General features: G+C 32.7%; 3 protein-coding genes across 4 annotated transcripts; 2 read left to right on the forward strand and 1 right to left on the reverse strand.

The window, feature by feature from the left end:
* Positions 1-391: 391 nt before the first annotated feature.
* LOC137808727 (uncharacterized) lies at positions 392-8,288 on the forward strand. Its single transcript, XM_068609990.1, has 14 exons — positions 392-868; positions 1,554-1,715; positions 1,819-1,884; positions 2,055-2,198; positions 2,334-2,447; positions 3,171-3,272; positions 3,352-3,537; positions 4,198-4,287; positions 4,367-4,501; positions 5,541-5,663; positions 5,745-5,830; positions 5,926-6,538; positions 6,665-6,742; positions 7,023-8,288. The coding sequence occupies exons 1-14, from the start codon at positions 608-610 to the stop codon at positions 8,049-8,051; spliced, it is 3,189 nt and encodes a 1,062-aa protein (XP_068466091.1). The 5' UTR covers positions 392-607; the 3' UTR covers positions 8,052-8,288.
* Positions 8,289-9,741: 1,453 nt separating this feature from the next.
* On the reverse strand, positions 9,742-13,276 carry LOC137808728 (cellulose synthase-like protein G2). Of its 2 annotated transcripts, none has more exons than XM_068609991.1 (8): positions 12,581-13,276; positions 12,345-12,428; positions 11,984-12,106; positions 11,674-11,886; positions 11,477-11,576; positions 11,171-11,343; positions 10,745-11,092; positions 9,742-10,470 (listed from the first exon to the last, which is right to left on the reverse strand). In XM_068609991.1, the coding sequence occupies exons 1-8, from the start codon at positions 13,193-13,195 to the stop codon at positions 9,922-9,924; spliced, it is 2,205 nt and encodes a 734-aa protein (XP_068466092.1). In that variant the 5' UTR covers positions 13,196-13,276; the 3' UTR covers positions 9,742-9,921. The 2 variants fall into 2 exon arrangements, with proteins under 2 accessions (XP_068466092.1, XP_068466093.1); XM_068609992.1 differs by having other exon boundaries at positions 11,531-11,576; positions 12,581-13,248.
* A 3,254-nt stretch (positions 13,277-16,530) lies between these two features.
* On the forward strand, positions 16,531-19,952 carry LOC137808729 (PLASMODESMATA CALLOSE-BINDING PROTEIN 3-like). The gene is made up of 3 exons (XM_068609993.1): positions 16,531-16,995; positions 17,192-17,225; positions 19,072-19,952. The coding sequence occupies exons 1-3, from the start codon at positions 16,680-16,682 to the stop codon at positions 19,298-19,300; spliced, it is 579 nt and encodes a 192-aa protein (XP_068466094.1). The 5' UTR covers positions 16,531-16,679; the 3' UTR covers positions 19,301-19,952.
* Positions 19,953-20,622: the final 670 nt, after the last annotated feature.

Below are 20,622 nucleotides of genomic sequence, written 5' to 3' on the forward strand. Positions count from 1 at the left end.
CATTTAAAAATGAAATAAAAATTTAGAAAAATAATTCAACAATTAAAATAAACAAGGAAAAATAAACTATTTGCATAAAAAATTAGAACTAGTTACAAATTTTAAAGATGATTTTTTTAGATAACTATACTCTCAATTGAAGTGTAAAAAACAAGTTATTATTTTAAGTTATTTAATGCAAATGCTTTATCATTAACTTTAATCTTATTAATAAACGATGATAAATATTATTTATTTATTTGAGTAAAATTTGAAGGCAATTATTTATTAAATTGAAAAATAAAATTGGAGTTTTAAACCGGTAGGAAAATTGAAGAAGAGGTGAACCCGGTTATTTTCCTTTGAAATGGTTGCTTTATAACCACGCTGTGGTCCCGTGGATGCAAAATTTGAACTATAAAGAAGTGAAGAAACAAGTCTTTTGTGTCTGTGATCCTTTCTTTTCTTTTCCCTCGCTAATTTTAAACCGTCTCAAAAGAAAAAGTTAAACCAATAAATAATAAAAATAGGAGTAGTAGTAAAATTTCTGAAAATCCACACATAAAGAGAAGCACGAAAACGGAGAAAGAGGGAAGAAAAAAGTGCGAACCCCGAGAAAGGGTGAAAGATGCTCAAGCTTTTCAACAGAGGCAGGGATAGCGCCGCCGACGCCTCGCCGCCCTCCTCTGCGGTCGCCACGCCGTCGTCCTCGTCGGCGTCTCCGGTCACCGGGCCCGCCAGGCCGATACGCCTCGTCTACTGCGATGAGAAGGGGAAGTTCCGTATGGATCCGGAAGCCGTCGCGACGCTCCAACTCGTCAAGGAGCCAATCGGCGTTGTATCCGTCTGCGGTCGCGCGCGGCAGGGCAAGAGTTTCATCTTGAATCAGGTAATTATTCTATTCGAGTGAATTTTTCTTCGCTGTTCGAGTTTAGGGTTTTGGAGTGTAGTGTTGCAGTTAGTAATTAGGGTTTTGATGCGTTGATGTTTGTTCCGTGGGATGACCGTAGATTGTTTGATTGTAATGGTGTTTATGTTACAGTATCGCTTTGTTTGACTATTGCGTATCTGGTTTTGATTAATTTTGGGGCAACCGCCGTTTTTTTTGTGGTGGTGGCGGTGATTTTTTGTTATAACGTAGTTTGAACGCGAAATTCGAAACATAGTTGGAAGGTTTGGGGACTGTCCTTGATTGGCTAGTAGTCCAGTGACTACAGTGGAAAGTGTGGTTTTGTGATTTTGAGAGTGTGTGCTCGTTTGCTTATCGTGTGCAACAATTAGTTTGTGGATCATTGTTTCCGTTTGGTTAGAGTTGTAAATTTAGGTGCCAAATTCTGGAGTATGCCGAAGATAAATGCTTTGGTACTTCTTTCTGCGCCATTGGATTGTTTACTTACATGTCTCGGAATATTTTTTAGCCTACGTGAAACTGCTTTTTTTCAAACTGAGATTCAATGTTTCCACTGGCATTATTTCTGCTGGTCTTGAAATATACTTATTTTACAAGATTTTGTTATTATAACATGTATTATATAGATTTTGGGCTTATGTTTTTCTTTAAAATTTTATTTCAGCTATTAGGAAAGAGTAGTGGATTTCAAGTAGCATCAACACATCGGCCTTGTACCAAAGGGCTTTGGTTGTGGAGTACACCTTTGAAAAGGACTGCTCTTGATGGAACAGAATATAATCTCCTGCTATTAGACAGTGAAGGAATAGATGCTTATGATCAAACGGTCAGTTTTTCAGCTTTCTAATCATATATTCTTTTTCACATGTATGTAGTCGAGTTCTAAACATTGCTAACTTGTCTTACTCAGCAATTTGTTTACTACGCAGGGAACATACAGCACCCAGATATTCTCACTGGCAGTTCTTTTGTCTAGCATGTTTATTTATAACCAGGTTGGCTCGGCCTATTCAAACCTATACATTCTGTCTAGCATGCTCATTTATTCCTTGGTCTTGACATGTCATGATCAATTTCAGTCTGTTACAGCATGAAACTTTATTTTTCCAACTTTTGGGGGTTTCTTGCTGAAATTGAAATGCTGATGCTACTTTTTTTTTTCCAGATGGGCGGTATCGATGAGGCTGCCCTGGATCGTCTTTCCCTAGTCACCCAAATGACAAAGCATATTCGTGTTAGAGCATCTGGAGGGAAGACTTCCGCATCTGAGATAGGACAGTTCTCCCCAATTTTTGTTTGGCTTTTAAGGGTAGGTTGTGTACAATTCGACATGATGAGCAAAAGTGTCATAATATTGTAGTTATGGTGGTATCTTAGCATACTGTAACTGTAATGTATATTCTCATTTTTTACTTCTTTAATTTGTCAACCCTCATGTTGGCAGGACTTTTACTTGGACCTAACAGAAGATAACAGAAAAATAACACCCCGTGATTATCTGGAACTTGCCTTGAGACCTGTTGAAGGGAGTGGAAGAGATATAGGAGCTAAAAACGAGGTACCTTTCTGCTTCCTTTTTTAGTTATTCAAAAATGCAATTTAGTTGTCTCACTACTGTTTATGGTGAAGAGAGATCTAGGGAAAGATTTCAACTCTAACTGTCCAGACCTGTGCAAGATTGCTACACCATTGCTAATGCGTGGTTCACATTTTTCATGTTCATTCATCAAGTATTCTTAATGCAAATTAGTCAGGAACTCCCATCAAATCTCATACTTGTGTGTGATTAATACTGTTTCGACTGTTGATGTTCTTCTCTAATATGTATGGTCATTCCCCATTTATTGTGTTAATGCTTGCTTACATAGTTTTGCAAATTTATAATTACAGCCTCTCCAATGCCTGAATATTTGACTAGGTTTATTCTTTACTGACTTGTTTAATTATAAATTCTTAACAAAATTTTAGCACAAACCATCAATTCTCAGGGCTTGAAAGTAATTTCTCACTTTGAATCAATTAGGACATAATTAATCTTCCACTCTTGATTCTATGTTAAAAATTTCATTGATTTGGCATTCCAGGTATGGAATGTTTTCCTACTAGATTTTGTGCTTTGGTTACTTTCTGAATATATTTTTCTTTTACTTCCTGTCTTTGCGAGCTACAAACTATAATTTTTTGAAAATACATTTTGCAAGTTTTCAAGGTACATTGGAAAATGGCAAATATGAACTTTATTTTCCCTGGAATAATTATATTTCTGACAATTAAACAACAGATTCGAGATTCCATTCGGGCTTTGTTCCCAGACAGGGAATGCTTCACTCTTGTGCGACCTTTGAACAACGAAAATGATCTACAGCGACTGGATCAGATATCAGTAAGTAATCTATCTGCTGACATTCTTTTGTTGTCATTTCCTTGCATCTTTTAACTTTTTGATATTTTATGTTATGCAGCTTGGAAAATTAAGGCCTGAATTTCGATCTGGGCTTGATGCCTTGACAAAGTTTGTTTTTGAGAGAACAAGGCCAAAACAAGTTGGCGCAACTATGATGACTGGACCTGTCTTGGTTGGTATAACAGAATCTTATCTGGATGCCCTCAACCATGGTGCTGTGCCTACAATTTCTTCCTCCTGGCAGGTTAATATTAAATATTCAAATTATTACTTGAGTTAGAGAGGAACAAATTTAACTGTATGACATAAAGAATGATACAGTTAATATTAAATGTTCAAATTATTACTTGAGTTAGAGAGGAACAAATTTAACTGTATGACATAAAGAATGATACAGTATTCATTGGACATGTTTAAGGTTTTATTTTGGTCAAATTGGTTATAAAATGTCATTTTAGTGGCTTGTTGCAATTGCATAATATAATTTTTAACCACCCAAGGAAATAAGATGCCTGAGAAAACTTTGATCATTCATTTTACGTGCTCATAAATCATAATTGGCCTGGAAGTTAATGTTCAACTGATTGAAATTTCTTTCTATTAATTGTTCTAAATTGTATGCTGCTTTTATCCCCTTTCTTTTAATGTGAATGATTACTTTTATCTGACATTTGAAGTAATTTTAGAGTTTTTACCCACAAGAATATCATTTGTTCTTCTTACCAAGTATATTTTATCTGTTAATAAAAGCAGAAACATGACATTATTCATTCAGAGATTTTTGTAAAATAGTTTGTTAAAATATGGGAAAGAAAATGTGATAATATTACAGCAAGCCGTTTGTTCTTGACTTTTTTGTTTGCTAAAGTATTGGTTTTATACTTCAATTGTTGTTGCCTTGCAGAGTGTTGAAGAAGCTGAGTGTCGTCGGGCATATGATTCTGCTACTGATGTTTATATGTCTTCTTTTGAGCGGTCAACAGCCCCTGAGGAAGTGAGTAATCAATTCTATCTGCTTAAAGTAAATGATGATTATAGTTCTTCTTCTTTCTAACAGTAATGCTTGTTTGTAGGGTGCTTTAAGGGAAGCACACGAACTAGCAGTTCAAAAGTCAATGGCTGCTTTTAATGCTAGTGCTGTGGGAGTTGGTTCACCCAGGAAGAAATATGAGGACCTTCTTCTGAAATTCTTCAAAAAGGCATTTGAGGTATTGTGTATGTCAGATCATGAGTGGGATTAACTGATAAACTTAATGTGAATAAGTTATGTGCATGTTAGCTTATAATTTGTTGTGTCTTGTCTCCTCCCCTCTTTTTGTGGTTCCTAAACCCTAAACATGTAAGGCTGTAAGCTACCTGGATGCATCTCATGTAATTGGCTTGCCTTTTATCTACTTCTGTTATAGGATTTAGTGGGAGAGGTTCTGATAGCCTGCTATCACCATTTTGAACGGAAAATTGCTTGGTGCTTCTTTCTATCCCTAGAGGGTTGGAATGGAATAACATTTTGTTTTGGCTTACAAACCATTATTATTCATTTCTGGCAGTATTGGAGGTTATGGAAGGGGGGGGGGGGGAGGCACAAAATTTATTTTTGTTCCTAGTTTAAAATATAAAATCAAATTTGCTTTTTCCCCCCTCTTTTGTTGAACATTATTTAGTGCTTTATTAAAGTTTTATTGAATCATTGGGAAGTGAAGATAACCTGTTATTGCACTTAGGGAAAATATATACAATGAGTTCTTTATTTATAAGTTACCATAACAATATTCAGTTGTGGTTATTTAAATCCATTATGGTCTATCAAATTATTTTTGTGGTTTATGATTTGGGATATGAAAGTTTTAGAAGTTCATCAGAACTCATAATTAGTGGACTCTTAATAGAGATCCATCCCAATCAAATCAACAAAGGGATTTGTAGTTCTAAAAGAAAGCATGGAAGTATGACCGTAACAGTTATGAGCTCCCTGTCCCAGCCATGGAGGTATCGTTCTAGCCCAAGGCATAGAACCTCCAGTTTCAGAAAATAAAGGGACTTAGTTGGCTTATTAAGACTGGGAGGATCTTAATCACATGGTACAAATTAAAGGGATCTAAAGTGCAATTAAGTTTTATGTATATCTGTCTGTACGTACACCTAACATTTTGTCATGGTAAGTATGTATGCAATTGTCTGTTATTCATTTGAGGGTTGGGGTTGATCTTTCTATGTCGTATTTGATGTTACTAATGTATTGGTTAACAGGATTATAGGAAGAATGCATTCATGGAGGCAGATCTGCAGTGCTCAAATGCCATTCAGTCTATGGAAAAGAGGCTGAGGGCAGCTTGTAATGCTTCTGATGCAAAGATTGATAATGTTGCTAGGGTAATTGCTATGCTCCTAATGGAAAATATAGATCATGACTGTTGAAAGAATATAAGTTTCTATAATGTATTTTTGATTCAGGTTCTTGATGCTCTTCTATCTGAATATGAAAAAACTATTCAAGGACCAGGGAAGTGGCAAAAACTTGCTGTTTTCTTGCAACGAAGGTTTGTTAAAATGTCTATCTGCCAAATCTTCTACTTGTGTATTTTGTCTTTCCAGTGACTTTCTAAATTAATTTCCATGTTGCTGCTGTCAACAGTTTTGAAGGCCCTGTGGTTGACCTTATCAAGAGGCTAGTAGCTAAAGTTGAATCAGAAAAGAGTTCTCTTTCTTTACAATGCCGGTTGTTTGAAGATAAGATGGCTCTTCAAATGAAACGGTTGGAAGCCAGTGAAGGTGAAAAATCTGACTATGTCAAGAGATATGAGGATGCCATCAAAGATAAGAAGAAACTAACTGATGAATACATGAATCGAATAACTGATCTCCAAACTAATCGTCGATCACTGGATGAAAGGTACTCTAGTTTATTGAAAACACTAGATTCTACCAAACAGGAATCTATGGATTGGAAAAGAAAATACGAGCAAGTCTTATCGAGGCAGAAAGCTGAAGTAGATCAAGCTAGTTCTGAAATAGCAGCTCTCAAGTCCCGAAGTGGTGCTGCTGAAGCAAGGTTGGCAGCAGCAAAGGAACAAGCTCAGTCTGCTCAAGAGGAGGCAGAGGAGTGGAAGCGAAAGTATGATATTGCCATTAGGGAAGCAAAATCTGCTTTAGAGAAAGCATCTATTGTGCAAGAGCGCACAAACAAGCAGACGCAGTTGAGAGAAGATGCTTTAAGAGAAGAATTTTCTGGAACTTTGGCTGAAAAAGTGCACTCTCCCTCTTGAGATTCCTGCTCATTTCTTTTATATCTTTCACTTTTCCAATTACACAAAGAGATCTGTAATGGTTTGCAAACTTGAGTTCTTATTTGTTACTCCTTGCTAACTGTGCAGGAAGATGAAATAAGAGAGAAAACCGCAGAAATTGATCATGCTGAGAAGTGTTTAACTACCCTGAATTTAGAGTTGAAGGTGAGATTCTTGGCTTCTAAAAGTGTCTCACAGAGCCTATTATCAAGTGCTTTCAGCAAAACAAGATTTATGTTGTGCATGTGTATAAATTCTGTTTTATATTCTTGATACTTGTGCATCTCTTATTTTTTCTGTCATTTTGGTCCCTTGATTTCTGATCTTATGTTGCATCTTCACTTGTCTGGGATTTGTAGATGGATTTTAAGACTTTAGAATTCTACACTCAATTATATATGCATGTTTAGTCTTTTTGGGACTAAGTGCGTTATCCACCTTGCAGGCTGCTGAATCAAAGATAAGAAGTTATGATACTGAAATATCATCACTGAGGATTGAAATTAAAGAGTTGTCTGAGAAGTTGAAAATTGAAAATGCGAAGACCCAATCATACGAGAGGGAAGCAATGGTTTTTCAGCAGGAGAAGAACCATCTAGAACAGAAGTATGAGACTGAGTTCAAAAGATTTGATGAGGTCCAGGAAAGGTGTAAAATTGCCGAAAGAGAAGCTGCCAGGGCTACTGAAGTGGCTGATAAAACACGGGCTGAAGCAGGCATGGCTCAAAAGGAGAAGAGTGAGATGCAGAGACTGGCAATGGAAAGACTGACACAGATTGAGAGGGCTAAGACGAGAATTGAAAGTTTGGGGAGGGAGAAAGATAATTTGGAAGCTGAATTACAGAGAGTAAGGGATTCGGAGAAGGATGCACTTACCAGAGCTGTGAAACTAGAGGAAAAGGTGCAACAGAGAGAGAAGGATTTAGAAGCCCTTTTGGATAAAGACAAGACCCACAGGCGAAATAGTGCGCAAATTCTCGAACAACTTCTGGAAACAGAACGTGAAGCACATGCACAGGCAAATAACCGGGCTGAGGCTCTCTCCCTGCAGTTACAATCAGCACAAGCCAAAATTGATTCTCTCCATCAAGAGTTGACTAAATTTCGACTGAATGAAACTGCATATGACGGTAAGCTAAACACTGCTTCCCATGGTAAACGTATGAGGGTAGATGACGACTTTGGTGATGACATGGAGGTAAGCCCAAGAATAGCAAAGGTAGCCAAGAGAACTAGGAGTACATCCAGTCCTCTTAAGTACACCCAACCAGAAGATGGTGGTTCCGTCTTTGAGGGTGCTGAAGAAAATCTTAGTCAGCGAACAAACGAGGAGGATTACAGAAAGTTTACCGTCCAGAAGCTTAAACAAGAGCTCACAAAGCACAACTATGGTGATCAGCTGCTTCGGTTGAAGAATCCCAACAAGAAAGATATCATTGCTTTGTATGAGAAATGTGTTCTTCAGAAGTCCTAGCTGGGTTTGCTTAAATCTCATTCGTTCCATGCTTGTTGACACATATAGACTAGAAATATTGTGAGTGGTTTTTACCTTTTTGGGTGTGTTTGGTTGAGTTTACTAGTACAGGCCATACTCATTTTTTATGGCCCCATCTTTTATTTGTTGATTGGTTGAGTCAGTTGTGTTTATACATACACCTGTATAGTTCTTTATTTTTGTATTTATATTAACATTGCTTGCATTTTTAGATCAGCTACATAACTTTATGGATTCATTGTTTCTCAACTACAGATTCAAAATACTCTCGTCAAGTGTTTTTTTAAACTTTTATGAAGAAAACATCAAGTAAATGTTAAGACATTATTTTATAGTAGTTTAACTCTTTAAGGTATATATATATATAGTATTGAAAATAGTATAACAAAATTATTAAGTAAATTTGCTACACTTGATAACATTTACATAGTTTTACGTAAATAATTGCTATCGAATTTAATTTAAATATATTTTTATGAATAGGTATAGGTTATGTGATAATTTCGTATATTATATAAATTTGAAATTTTATTTTGTAACTAGACTTCTAAGAGTTAATCTTAAAATAGTGTCTTTTTCACTTATATTAATTTGCACGTATTCTTTCAATTTAACCTTTTATTATAGTTTGAGTAAAATTATCTTGTTAATTTAAAATTAACCACATTAATGTTTTTGTTTTCCTCCCCTTCTATAATTGAACTTTCTCACATCCTACTTTAATGACTTTCTCTTCTCTCCAACCTCATAATCCAAACTGAGTAGTAAAAGATAAATCTTATTCACAAATAATTCAAATAAGTCAATTACGCACAATTGTTTAAGACTGTTTTTGAAATCTCGCATTTTGCAAGAGTTTAAGAGTGAAGAGGGAGAAAATGCAGTTAACAATGTATAACGCAATCATAATTTTGAACCACTTTAAGAATATAAAGGGCTAAATTAAACTTTTTAAAAGATAAATGACCAAATTGAACAAAAAGGATAGAATATAAAAGATGAACCATTTCTATAATTTTTTATTTTATTTTAAAAACTAGGTGTATTGTTCACGGAGACAATCTTATGACATCATTATTACAAATCTTATGTATGTCTTTTGAAGAATGAAAATATTTTCAAGTGGAAATAGAAAAGGACAAAGAAGACTTGAGTTTCGTTACTTTAACATTGTTTACACAAGAACATGAATTAAGACAAGATTCATGAAGGAGGAATTACTTTTACAAGAACATTAAAAAATCATCACTTGAATAGATATTAAGGTGAGACTTATTTTAAAAAATTACTTTTAAGAGAACATTGAAATCATCACTTAAATTTTAGGATATTACCTATAAAAGAATAATTAATTTTTCAAAAAATAATATCCTAAAACTTCCTCAAATTTTCATATATTTAAAAATCATTTACAAAAAAAAAATGACTACGATAATTATTGAGGTCAAAAAAATTAAATGAAATTAAAATTGTTAAATCTAGATGAATGATCTAGATTGAAAAAAATTATCTTTATGTCTTGATTCACACTTTTTAAACACTTTTCATACTCTTTTAAAGACATGTTTCCTTGAGACATTGTGGCCATGCAACCTTTCCATTCTCTTTGTACATTTGCAATGATGTTGGGGATACCATATGAAGATCAAATTAGAAGAGAAAATAATAATTAGAAGAGAAAATAATATCCAACTTGTTATTGTTCTGGTACAGATGTGGTCAAAATCCGGAATCCGGAATGAACTCTGAATAGTCTCCCTTCAAACTTCAAGAATCATGAAGTTATTGAAAATTATACATAGAAATTAAACTAAATTAGAAATGGAATACATGTAGCCAGCAGAGCATATTAAACATTTCCTAGTAGTTTAAAAATTTTCAAAAGAACAAGAGTAGCCAATATTACAGGTATGGCAACAAACTTTGAAATGCTTCCCTTGTCCTTCCTTATTAGGATCCCTTCAATGAGAGGGTAGTTGACAGTAACTATAAAAACTGCAAGGAAAAGCTGTATGAACATTTTGTCACAGTCACCCACCAATAACACTCTGTAGACTCCTCCCACTAAGCAATATATGTTGACAGTGATGAGAAAAAGCATTGGTGCTATAAAGATATTTGATGCTTGGAAATCATATTTATCCATTTGATATAGCAGAGTTTGTTCATCATTTTCTAGTTTGTTAGTGGGCAAGAAACTAGCTTCTCTTATACCAAATTTCTTTAGCAGTGCATCCAAGCATCCATATAAATGGCAAGTGACAGATTTCATCATCCAGATCCTCTGCTCATTTATCCAGTTATGGAGTGTACCACCAGTTAAAGAGACTTCTTGTAAATGTTTTAGAAGAGCTGATAGAAAGATGAATGCAAAGACAATGAAAAAAGGGTCTGAAACCTATGAAGAAGAACAAAAGAAAAAGGAAAAAATGGTTTTAGCATGTGAAGCAAATATATGCACGAATGTGACACTTAAAAAAGAAAAATGATACATTGACAACCTTGTTTCAGTATACAGTCCTGTTCTTTACCTAAAATTTCAATTTTTTGTATGAAATAACGAAAATACTTTTTCTTTATATCATCAACTAGAGGTTGTATAGTGAAGTAGGTTGTCAATATATCATTACTTGACTTAAAATGGTGGGAAGTGAGGTCATTATTGTTGTTACCTTAGGGTATAAGGGTATTCCATTTAGTAGACTGAGCTGAGGGACAGTTGCAAGACACCAAAGGGGCAAGCAATAGAGAGGGAAATATGTGAGCCATGCAAAACACAGACACTGGAGAAGTGGCATCCTTGTTGGTCCATATATAAGGGGGCAAAATCTATTTATACCATTTTCAAACAAACCACTGTACCATCTAGTGCCTTGGATTAGTACATCATTCAAATTTGTTGTAGCTGTACCTAGGAACTGTGGCTTGGATGGTTCACAGAAAACTGAAGTCCATCCATCAGAATGCAAGACAAATCCAGTAAGGTAATCTTCTACTACACTATAATATAAGAAACCAACCTGCAACAGTCAAAAAATTTTGCACATTTTTTAGACAAGAATTTTGAAAAAAATAAAATAATTAACAGGTCTACCTACCTCTTCTCCCCATTTAGTGCCAATTTCATAGCTACAAGAAGCCAAAAAGTGAGGTTCTTCTAGAAATGCATATTTCTGATCAGATACCAAATCACTTGTGTTGTTTCCATCAAGTGATCTGATGAATTCATTAGATGAACCGAACTGTTCTTTTTGTTGCAGCAGATCACTTCCTAGGATTCAACACAAAGAATAGTAAAGAGTATGGTAACCTCTCAGTACAAGGGCAATGTTTATATGTCAATGTCATTGAAATTTTGTGTTTTAGGAAGCAACTAGATAAGAAAATGTTGTTTAATTTAATACCTTTCCTAGCACAGTTTCCAAACAGTGATGCCCTTTTTATATAAAAGCCTGTACCTGACATAACAGGTCCCTTAAGCCCATCCATACCTTGCCATTGTAGCTGAATTGTCCAAAAAACAAAGTTAGTCAAGCATTGCACCATCTTCTACAATATGAAACAATTACAAATGTCTGATTTAGATGTCCTTAGTTCTTACTGAAAACAGTGATCTCAGCTGACTATCATAGATGTCATTCTTGCTGATGTTGTGAAATTTCTGAGGAAATTGAACAAAAGACAAGGAGGATGACATCTTTGGATCAAGGTGAAAACACATGGCATATCGAGCTGAGGTTGGATCATTGCAGAACATGTCACAATCTAGAACTAGAATGTATGGAGAATTACTCATCACTGAAGAGACACGAAGCTGCAGTGTAAGATGGGAAAACATTATACTTGTTGTGTTGGTAAAACAAGTTTTGTATGCAGTTTGGCAGATACACAAAAGAAAAGTATAGTCATACAAGGACATTGAGGGCTCCAGCCTTGAAATGGTGGGGATGAGAAGCCTTTTTCTCACGAGAAACATACACAAGGACAGGCATTTTCACATTATCTACATCATCTGTGATACTTTCTTGAATCACCTGCCAAAATGCAGATTAATAAACCAAATTCCTAACATAATTTGTTTCTCATCATCGTAGTGTATCAGTAGTACCAAGTTGGAAATCACATCTTAAAGTTTTACAAAAGTACATCATAAACCATTTTAGTAATTTTTTTGTTACCAGAATAGTAAAAAAACCAGAATTCTGTTTCTTTATTCAAGTTGGTCCAATCCAATATTCAAGCCAAAATGAGAGACGCCAAACGCTAGTATACCTCAATGACAGATGGATGATCTCTGGAAAATGGCCTATCTTTTCTGAATGCCTTTATCTCTTCTTTAAAACCCTCATACTGTTCCTGCAAATTATTTAAAAATCATTAAGTGAGCATCTACAATAGTTTATATAAGATTTCAACATTATTTAAATACTACAGAGTCAGATATATTTGCAAAGATTGTTTATTTAAAAACTAAAAGATGAATTAAACCAAGTTCCCTCAAAGTCAACCTTGATCTTATGCTTATCTGCCAAGTACAAACTACTCCTTGCAAAATCAGCATCATCAGCATGATCCTCTGAAGCAGAGAAGTAAGCCTTGGGGCACCTGTTCTTGATTTTGTACCTTGTGCAAAAGGGGAGCCAGCACCTAGCAAATTTCCAAGCCTCCCTCACACCATGCAGGGTCAAAGGAGACCCCCCATCATCTGAAAGATACACATGCAGTTTCTCTGGAGGGTAATCCAGAGCCATGGCTGACAAAACAGTGTTCATCACATCCAAAGTGGGTTCTTTAGTTGGATCTGCAGTGCATATGAACACATCAATAGGAGGAAGTTTGTGATCCTCCGGCAATCTTTCTGGGAAGACAGAACGTGAGATGGGGCGCCAGCGAAAGGCTTGATCAAGGATCCAAACGAAGGATAGAATGGTTTCTGAAGCAAAAACAAGTAGCCATGATAACAAGCCATAGCCTTGTCTGTTTTGTGGGAGTTGGAAAAGAAAACAGAACCTGTAATAGAACAAGAAGGCTAAAGCTGTGGAGTGGAGTAACAGGTGAAGTCTATTAACGATGAGTTGCAGGTTTTGGACATGGAAGGTATTCAGAGGAAGAAGGCTCTTCATTGTTTTGCATACATGCAAGAGGTGAAGTCCATTTCTCTATATAAGTATTGGATTCTCCTTTTTTAGTGATATTCTTCAACTTTAATGCCATAGTATATTCTTCAACTTTAGTCATCTTCTACCACCACCTCAAAAAAGACAAAAATATTCTTAGAACTATAAGAGTCGTATATCATTTTTTATGTGATAGGATTTGAAGTAAATATATATAACAAAAAGATAAATTTAAATTTAAATAATGTAAAAGAAAATATTACAATAATAATATTAAGATTTAGAATTAAATATAATTCTTGTGATGCATTTAGAAATAAATATATAATAAAATTAAATATATAAAAAATATTAAAATGATAATATTAAGATTTCTAATGCGATTATATAAAAAATGTGTAATTGATTTTTTTTTTTATAATAAAATATTATATTATAATGATAATAATAATTAAAAGTATAATAAACTAATAATTTATAAAGTTGTAATGAGAATGTAAGGAAAAAGTGAAAATACAAAGTAGGATGATGACTGAGAATAATTTTAGTGTTGAGTTTTAAAAATATAAAGCTCACACTTAAGTTATATACATTTCATTGATAATTAATGATGTGATAGGAATAATATTTAATTATGATGATCCCATACAAATTTTTCAATTGTAGTATTTTGAAATTTTGGTGCATCTTAGAAAGAGATGAGAATAAAAAGAGAAATTGTTATAAGTGTTTAACATAAAGATTTAGACTTTTCTTTAGGATTTTTTCTAAATAAAACGTTACTGTAGAATTTTCTATATTCTTATTTAATTAAAAACTTTCTAGATTTTATTCAGAGAAATTTAAGAGTTATTTTAGATATTTTTTTTATTTCAAATTATAATAACATTTTTTTTTAATTTAAAATTTTCTTCTTCACATCAATCTTTGTTCTTAATTTTTGAAAATTTTGAAACTTTAATAATTTCATGAATCTACAAGTTAATATATGATCATGTTTTCTTCTTCATAGGATCTTTTGTACATGACTTCGTTGAGTTCTAAATTTTTTATTATTCTTCAAAGAAACTCGAGTTTGGAGGGTTTGCTCCAATGACTTTTATCGTCCTTGCTTCATGAGCTTGTAGAGAACATTTCAATTCTTCAATAATCATGGAGTTAAGATATTTTGACTCTTCAACTACGTACCACATAATCGAACTTTGAAGTTAAGGAACGTAGGATTTTCTCTACTACATAAACATCTTTTATTTTATCTCCATATTCCTTCAATTGATTAACAACCACATTTATTCTGGAGAAATAATTCAAAATTAATTCGGATTCTTTTATCTTCAAAACTTCAAAGTCACTTTTTAGTGATTGAAACTTTATCTTCTTCACTTTATCAATGTCTTGGATTACTTTTTCGATATCTTCCAAGCTTTTTTCGACGTAGTAGTATAAACAACTTTCTCAAACACCAGGTCATCCAAACAAACTCTCTATCTCATATTGAAACAATATTTATTCCCTTGTAGTTCCTTATAATATTTTTCTACAATCTCCCAAACACCTTGAAAGTGTATTAGTGCTTTCATGCAAAGACACTATTTTTCATAAATTTCTTTTTATAAGACTAGAAAATTTTAGAAGGTGGTATACCCATTGTTTGCCATCTCTCAAATCTATTTTTCTCTCTTTTAACTCTCTAGATCAAACCAAATCCTCGATACCACTTTGTTCGAGGAAAAGATAAGATTAAAAAAAAACTCAATTTTTCTTGCATTAAAAATGTCAAATATAATAAAATATTACTTGTATTTAATGAAGACATCTAGACTCTCTTTTAAGAACTTTTCTAATTAAAACTCCACTATAACAAAATCACATAACTGATGTTAGTTTAATTTTTTTTAAACAAAGCCGTATATAATTTTAATATTTAGTTCAAATATAAAGTGGGGAGTAAACCAAAAGGTAATCCAAGTGCCAATCCTTGTTTTGGAAATATCTTGTAGAATTTTAAAATCATTTCATTTCTTAACCAGTGACTCCAGAATTGTATATATTTATTTGCTTCTATAACGTTTATCTTAAATATTGTCTAATAATAAATAATTTTTAACATATAATTAGATTATTTTAAATTACAATAAGGAGACAAAGAAAAAAAAAAAACCTGAGATTATCTATTAGAGTGTGTTTGGATTGGAGAGGAGATTTGAAAGAGTAGATTTAAAGTGATTTGAGAGGAAAGTGAAGTTTTTGAATTTTAATAGTATTATGATGTAAATTTTTAATAATTATAAAATATATATTATAAATTAATTTTAATTTTATTTATTTATTCTTATCAATATTAATTATTATTTATATATTTTTAATTATAGTTGTTATTTCATAAATTTATTATTAATATTTTTATTTTAATTATCATTTTATATATTTATTAATATTTTAATAATTGTTATTATTATTTATGTTGATAATATATATATATATATATATATAATCAAAATCTTTGCAATTCTTCGCAAATATGGAAACAAAGAAAGTTAAAAGTATTTTACCTTGTTTTCTACATTTTATTATCTTGATTTACGAACTTTCAACGCATTTCTCATCTCATAACTTTCTATCGTTGAATCCAAACGTATCATTAGGGAACAGGTTTGGGGTAATGACATTTGTTTAGTTTCACAACTCGAAAAATTATATACAATTCTAAAATTTTGTATATAATTCTTGATGAGTTTAAAAATAAATATATAATAAAAAATAAATTTATAATTAAATGATATGAAAAAATATTAAAATAGTAATATTGAAAGTTATAATGTAATTTATGTATTACAAACAAGAACATTAATATGATACGTATATATGAACACAAAAATATGTACAATTTTTAAAATGTAAAGCACGAGAATACGAATCTAGATATTATATAATTATAAACTATATAAATTGATAATAAAAATTTATCTACACTAAGAATGTTTTTTATGACTGATTTAAAAAAATTTATTTTTATTTTTATAATTATAATAAAAATTTATAAAATAAATTTAAGTTTTATAAAAATTAATGTATTTTTATTTCTAAAATTATGTTAAACTTGTAATAAAATTATCACAAATTTAACAAATATTTTTATAAAATGTAATTGTATAAAAACAATAGATTATGAATATATCATTAATCTTTGACAAGATACGAAGTGACGTTGATATTTGATTTTGATGATGGGAGACAGACATTAACGTTAGAACACAGAAACCAAGTTACAGTATGATGTGTTATGTTCTGTTCTGATAATAAAAAGAAAAAGAGAATGCAAAAAGAAAGCGAAAGAGGCTTCATTTCCCATCTCTGCACTCTCTAACCCACCTTAATATAATCTCTCCTTTTTCTCCAAAAACTTCTCTCTTCTTTCTCTCTTCTCTCTCTTTCTCTCTCCACCTTTACCAACTAAGCAAAGCAACACACTGAGCTATAACTTTCTCCAATGGCAGCACCAAAGTTTGTTCCTCTGTTGTTACTAACCATGATGGTGGAAATCCAGAATGTGGTTGGTCAAGGTGCTGCGACTTGGTGTGTGGCAAGGAGTGATGCCAGCAATGATGCACTGCAAACGGCTTTGGACTATGCATGTGGGGCTGGTGCTGATTGTCTTCCTCTTCAGTCTGAGGGACTCTGTTTTCTCCCTAACACCATTCAGGCCCACGCTTCCTATGCCTTCAACAGCTACTATCAGCGCAGAGCCAGAGCTCCTGGCTCCTGTGATTTTGCTGGAACAGGCACCATTGCCACCAGTGATCCCAGTATCTCTCTTTTCCTCATTTCCATTCTTTTTTCTTACTCACTCTGTTTCGGTTGGAGTCCCACATCTATTAGTTATAGGAAAAAAAATACTCACTCCGTTTTTTTTGTATGGCCATTTCACAGCAATGAGTTTTGAGATGTTTTAAGTTGTAAAGTTTTTTTGAGAGTTTGATTTGGTTTGGTGTTTGTTTGCAGGTTATGGATCTTGTGTGTATCCTTCTACAGCAAGGTATGATGGCCTTTTCTGTATGGTTTAAGTTCACTCTGTTGCTGATATTATATTATTGTATGAAGATTTTGATTTTATTTATTTAGAATTGGTGAAAGTGAATGTGTTTCTTGATGTTGAAGTAAGTGGATTCTCATTGTCCTTGTGAGTTTATTTTCACCTTTCTTTCATTCATTCATTCCCTTTGCTACCTTTTCCTCTGTTTGGTTGAGATGGCGTGCTTGATACGATAGAGAAGACTTAACAGTGGTGAACAAAAATGGCTGTTTTGAGAGAGCTGGATTGAACAGGAGGAGGAAGATGAAGTGGGTCTTGTGCATGGCTACCTAATTTTACTCTTTTCTGCTCAAAATTTGTTTTTTCTGTGTTTGCATTTACTTGCACAAGGTTTTTCAACTTACAGTTTCTGGGGAAGAAAAGAAAAGTAGCATGCTTGTTGAATCTTTTAGAAATACAACACAAAATCATATTTAAGAGTAAAAATCATATTTGAAAATGTGGGTATATGGTATATCCTTCTTTGGGGCATATATATATAAAAGCTTGAACATGGATCCAATTAATTTGAAAATTGGAACCAAAAGCATTTTATGTTATAATTTTCAAAATCTTGGGCTGCACAATTTTACTGACACACTGTGTGCTCTCTCTCAGAGTGTGTTGGTTACTTTTTCTGCACTTTGTGATTGAACCGTTGGATGAGTCTTGTGTATGGCCCACTTCATCCAACGGCTCACGTTCACCATGATCGTACGTGTTGATCTTCACACATGAATCATATTTGTGGTATTTGCTTTATGGCGTGGTAAAGTGAGTGTGAAAGTATCTGATGCAACATTGCAGTGTTGCAGTAATTGATTACGTTTATGTCAGATGTTTTTTTCTACCAATATAAATAATCTGTAGAAAATGGCATATACTTGTTCAGATGTTCTTTCTCAATCCTGAAATTGACTCATCCATGAATCTATCCACATTGTTAGATGAGCCCTTTGCATCAATGGGTGAAATAATAAACTCATCCACCTTTCAACCATCTCTCATTGATTTGATTCTTGCTGCTCAGATTTTTGTCTTCTTATTAGTGCACTCATAAAAAATTCTAAAAATATATTAGATAAAAGTCTATTATATGGATCAAATATCAACTTTATTGTGACAGATTTTAATAAAAGAGAAGATATAGTTTGGGGGTAAGGTGACTTACATTACATGAAAGGAATTTTTTAGATGGATAATTACAGTTAGGTACAAAGTAATAACTGGTGATTTACTTTCTGAACTATGTGCTTAGCAAGTTTAATCAATTGATGTGCTTAAAAGTTATGCACTTAGACAGAGCAATAAGAGAAGCATGCATGTTGTACACAAATGGGGGATCACATGAAGATGCTGGTTGTGATCTAATCATTGCTTGGAATGTGTTTGACACCTTTTGTGTGTGATTGATTTCTCATGCTTGATCTAGATCTTGGATCACACCCTCATGGTTATTACAATGTAGAAGTTAGATGTATTACAACTTTCCTTCACATGGCTCATGCAATCCAAGAAGAACCAGAAAGAACAGTTTTATTCAAAAAATTTATGCAGTGAAAGTCTATAGGCATTTATTTCAGCATTCATAGTTGTTGATTCCTTTCTTTTCCACAAGTATAGAACTTGTTTACATTGTCCTCTGCTGTGCTTTAACTTAAAACAGTTTTGCATAGTGGGAAAGGTTAACTCCAAAACTAGATTTTGGGAACTGATTTCTGTGTTAAGCCATGAAAATGCTTTTCATTGATCACTGAGTTTGTTCATGGTTTATGGAGTCTAACATTTGACATAACAATTTGATGTTCAGTTCTGCTGGAGGACCAAATACACCAATCACAACACCTCCTATGAACAACAACCCTAATGTGCCATCATCAACCACAGCAACACCACTCTATGGTGGGGGAAACACTGGTGGACTAACTCCTGGAATGAGCACTCCATTTCCTGACAGTTCTAGAGCAGCATCAGAAGCAACAGTAACATGGTTTTTTCTTTTCTTTTGCTCTCATTATATCCATTATCTCCTAGTATGATGTTGGGAGGATTACAGTTTTGTCAGAGAAGTTTGAAAAAAAAATCATTAAATAAAAATCAATTTTATAGATAAAAAATAATTTATTGTTATATTGATTAAATTAGAGACCATTTTAAAAACTAAAAAAATCATTGATTTCTAAATTAGTTTCTATTATTGATAAATAGTGTCTAAATTGATATCTAAATTAGCTATCCGGTTTTTGCTACAAATTTAGAATGTAAATAATTGATAATTAAAACCTTTGATAGCTAATTAGATACCAATTTAAAAAATAATTTATCAATAATAGAAACTAATTTAAAAATTAATAATTTTTTATTTATTTAAAATGATATTTAATTTAATCAATATAACAACTAATTATTTTTTATCTCTAAAATTGACTTTCTATTTAATCACTTCTATTTATAACCTTATTTTATGCAACAACCACTTATACTCATTATTTAGGCTATAAGGTTATGAACAAGTTCAGCATGGCATCATGGTTCATTCAGGAAATAGAAGAGCTTGGTCTTTACTTTTATGTGATTCTTGATTTAGTTCAATAGTTCAAATTAACTCTTTCATTTGCAAACATTATTAATGTTTCACAAATAGTGCAATATTCTTAGCTTATAAAGTTTTTTTTTTGCTTTTTCATGTAATTTTGTTTTTGCATGCCTTTATTTTATTTTATTTTTGCAAAACCCATCAGTTAAGCACTTTCACCCATGAATTTATCAAATAAAAAAAGAAAATTTGTGTTTATCTTGGTGGCTGGTGAATTTCAATATTTAAAAAAAAAATTAAGAAAAATTGATGCTGTGTTCAATGGAACATACTTGTATTGCAAATTGTAGTCATTCAAAATGAAGACTCCATCATGTATAAAACACCATTCATTGATGTTGTCCAACACATTACTTAAAAGCATATTTAAGAAATTAATCAATAATTAATACCAATAATGACACCAATGGTAGACACTAGAAAATATATTGTAATATTGGTGAGGAGCATCTGTCATACTCTAAAAACAATGATGTAAAATTAATCAATTGGTAATATAGTTTTTATTTATTTTTTGTACTATTTATGTCATCGTATGTTGTTTTGTATATAATAATTTTACTGAATTTTATTATATTTAATTTGAGAGTCATATATAAAATAATTAATAATTAGTTAAAAGTATTTATAACATGCTTCCTATTAAATGGTAAAAATCTTAGCAAATAAACTAAGACCAACACTTTTAAGTAAATAACAGGATTTGGTTTTCATCTCCGTCATTGTGAATTGTTCTTTTCTCTCAGATTTTCTCTGCTGACCAAA

The sequence above is a fragment of the Phaseolus vulgaris genome, chromosome 3 (assembly GCF_000499845.2).
Source record: "Phaseolus vulgaris cultivar G19833 chromosome 3, P. vulgaris v2.0, whole genome shotgun sequence".
Classification (NCBI taxonomy): Eukaryota; Viridiplantae; Streptophyta; class Magnoliopsida; order Fabales; family Fabaceae; genus Phaseolus; species Phaseolus vulgaris.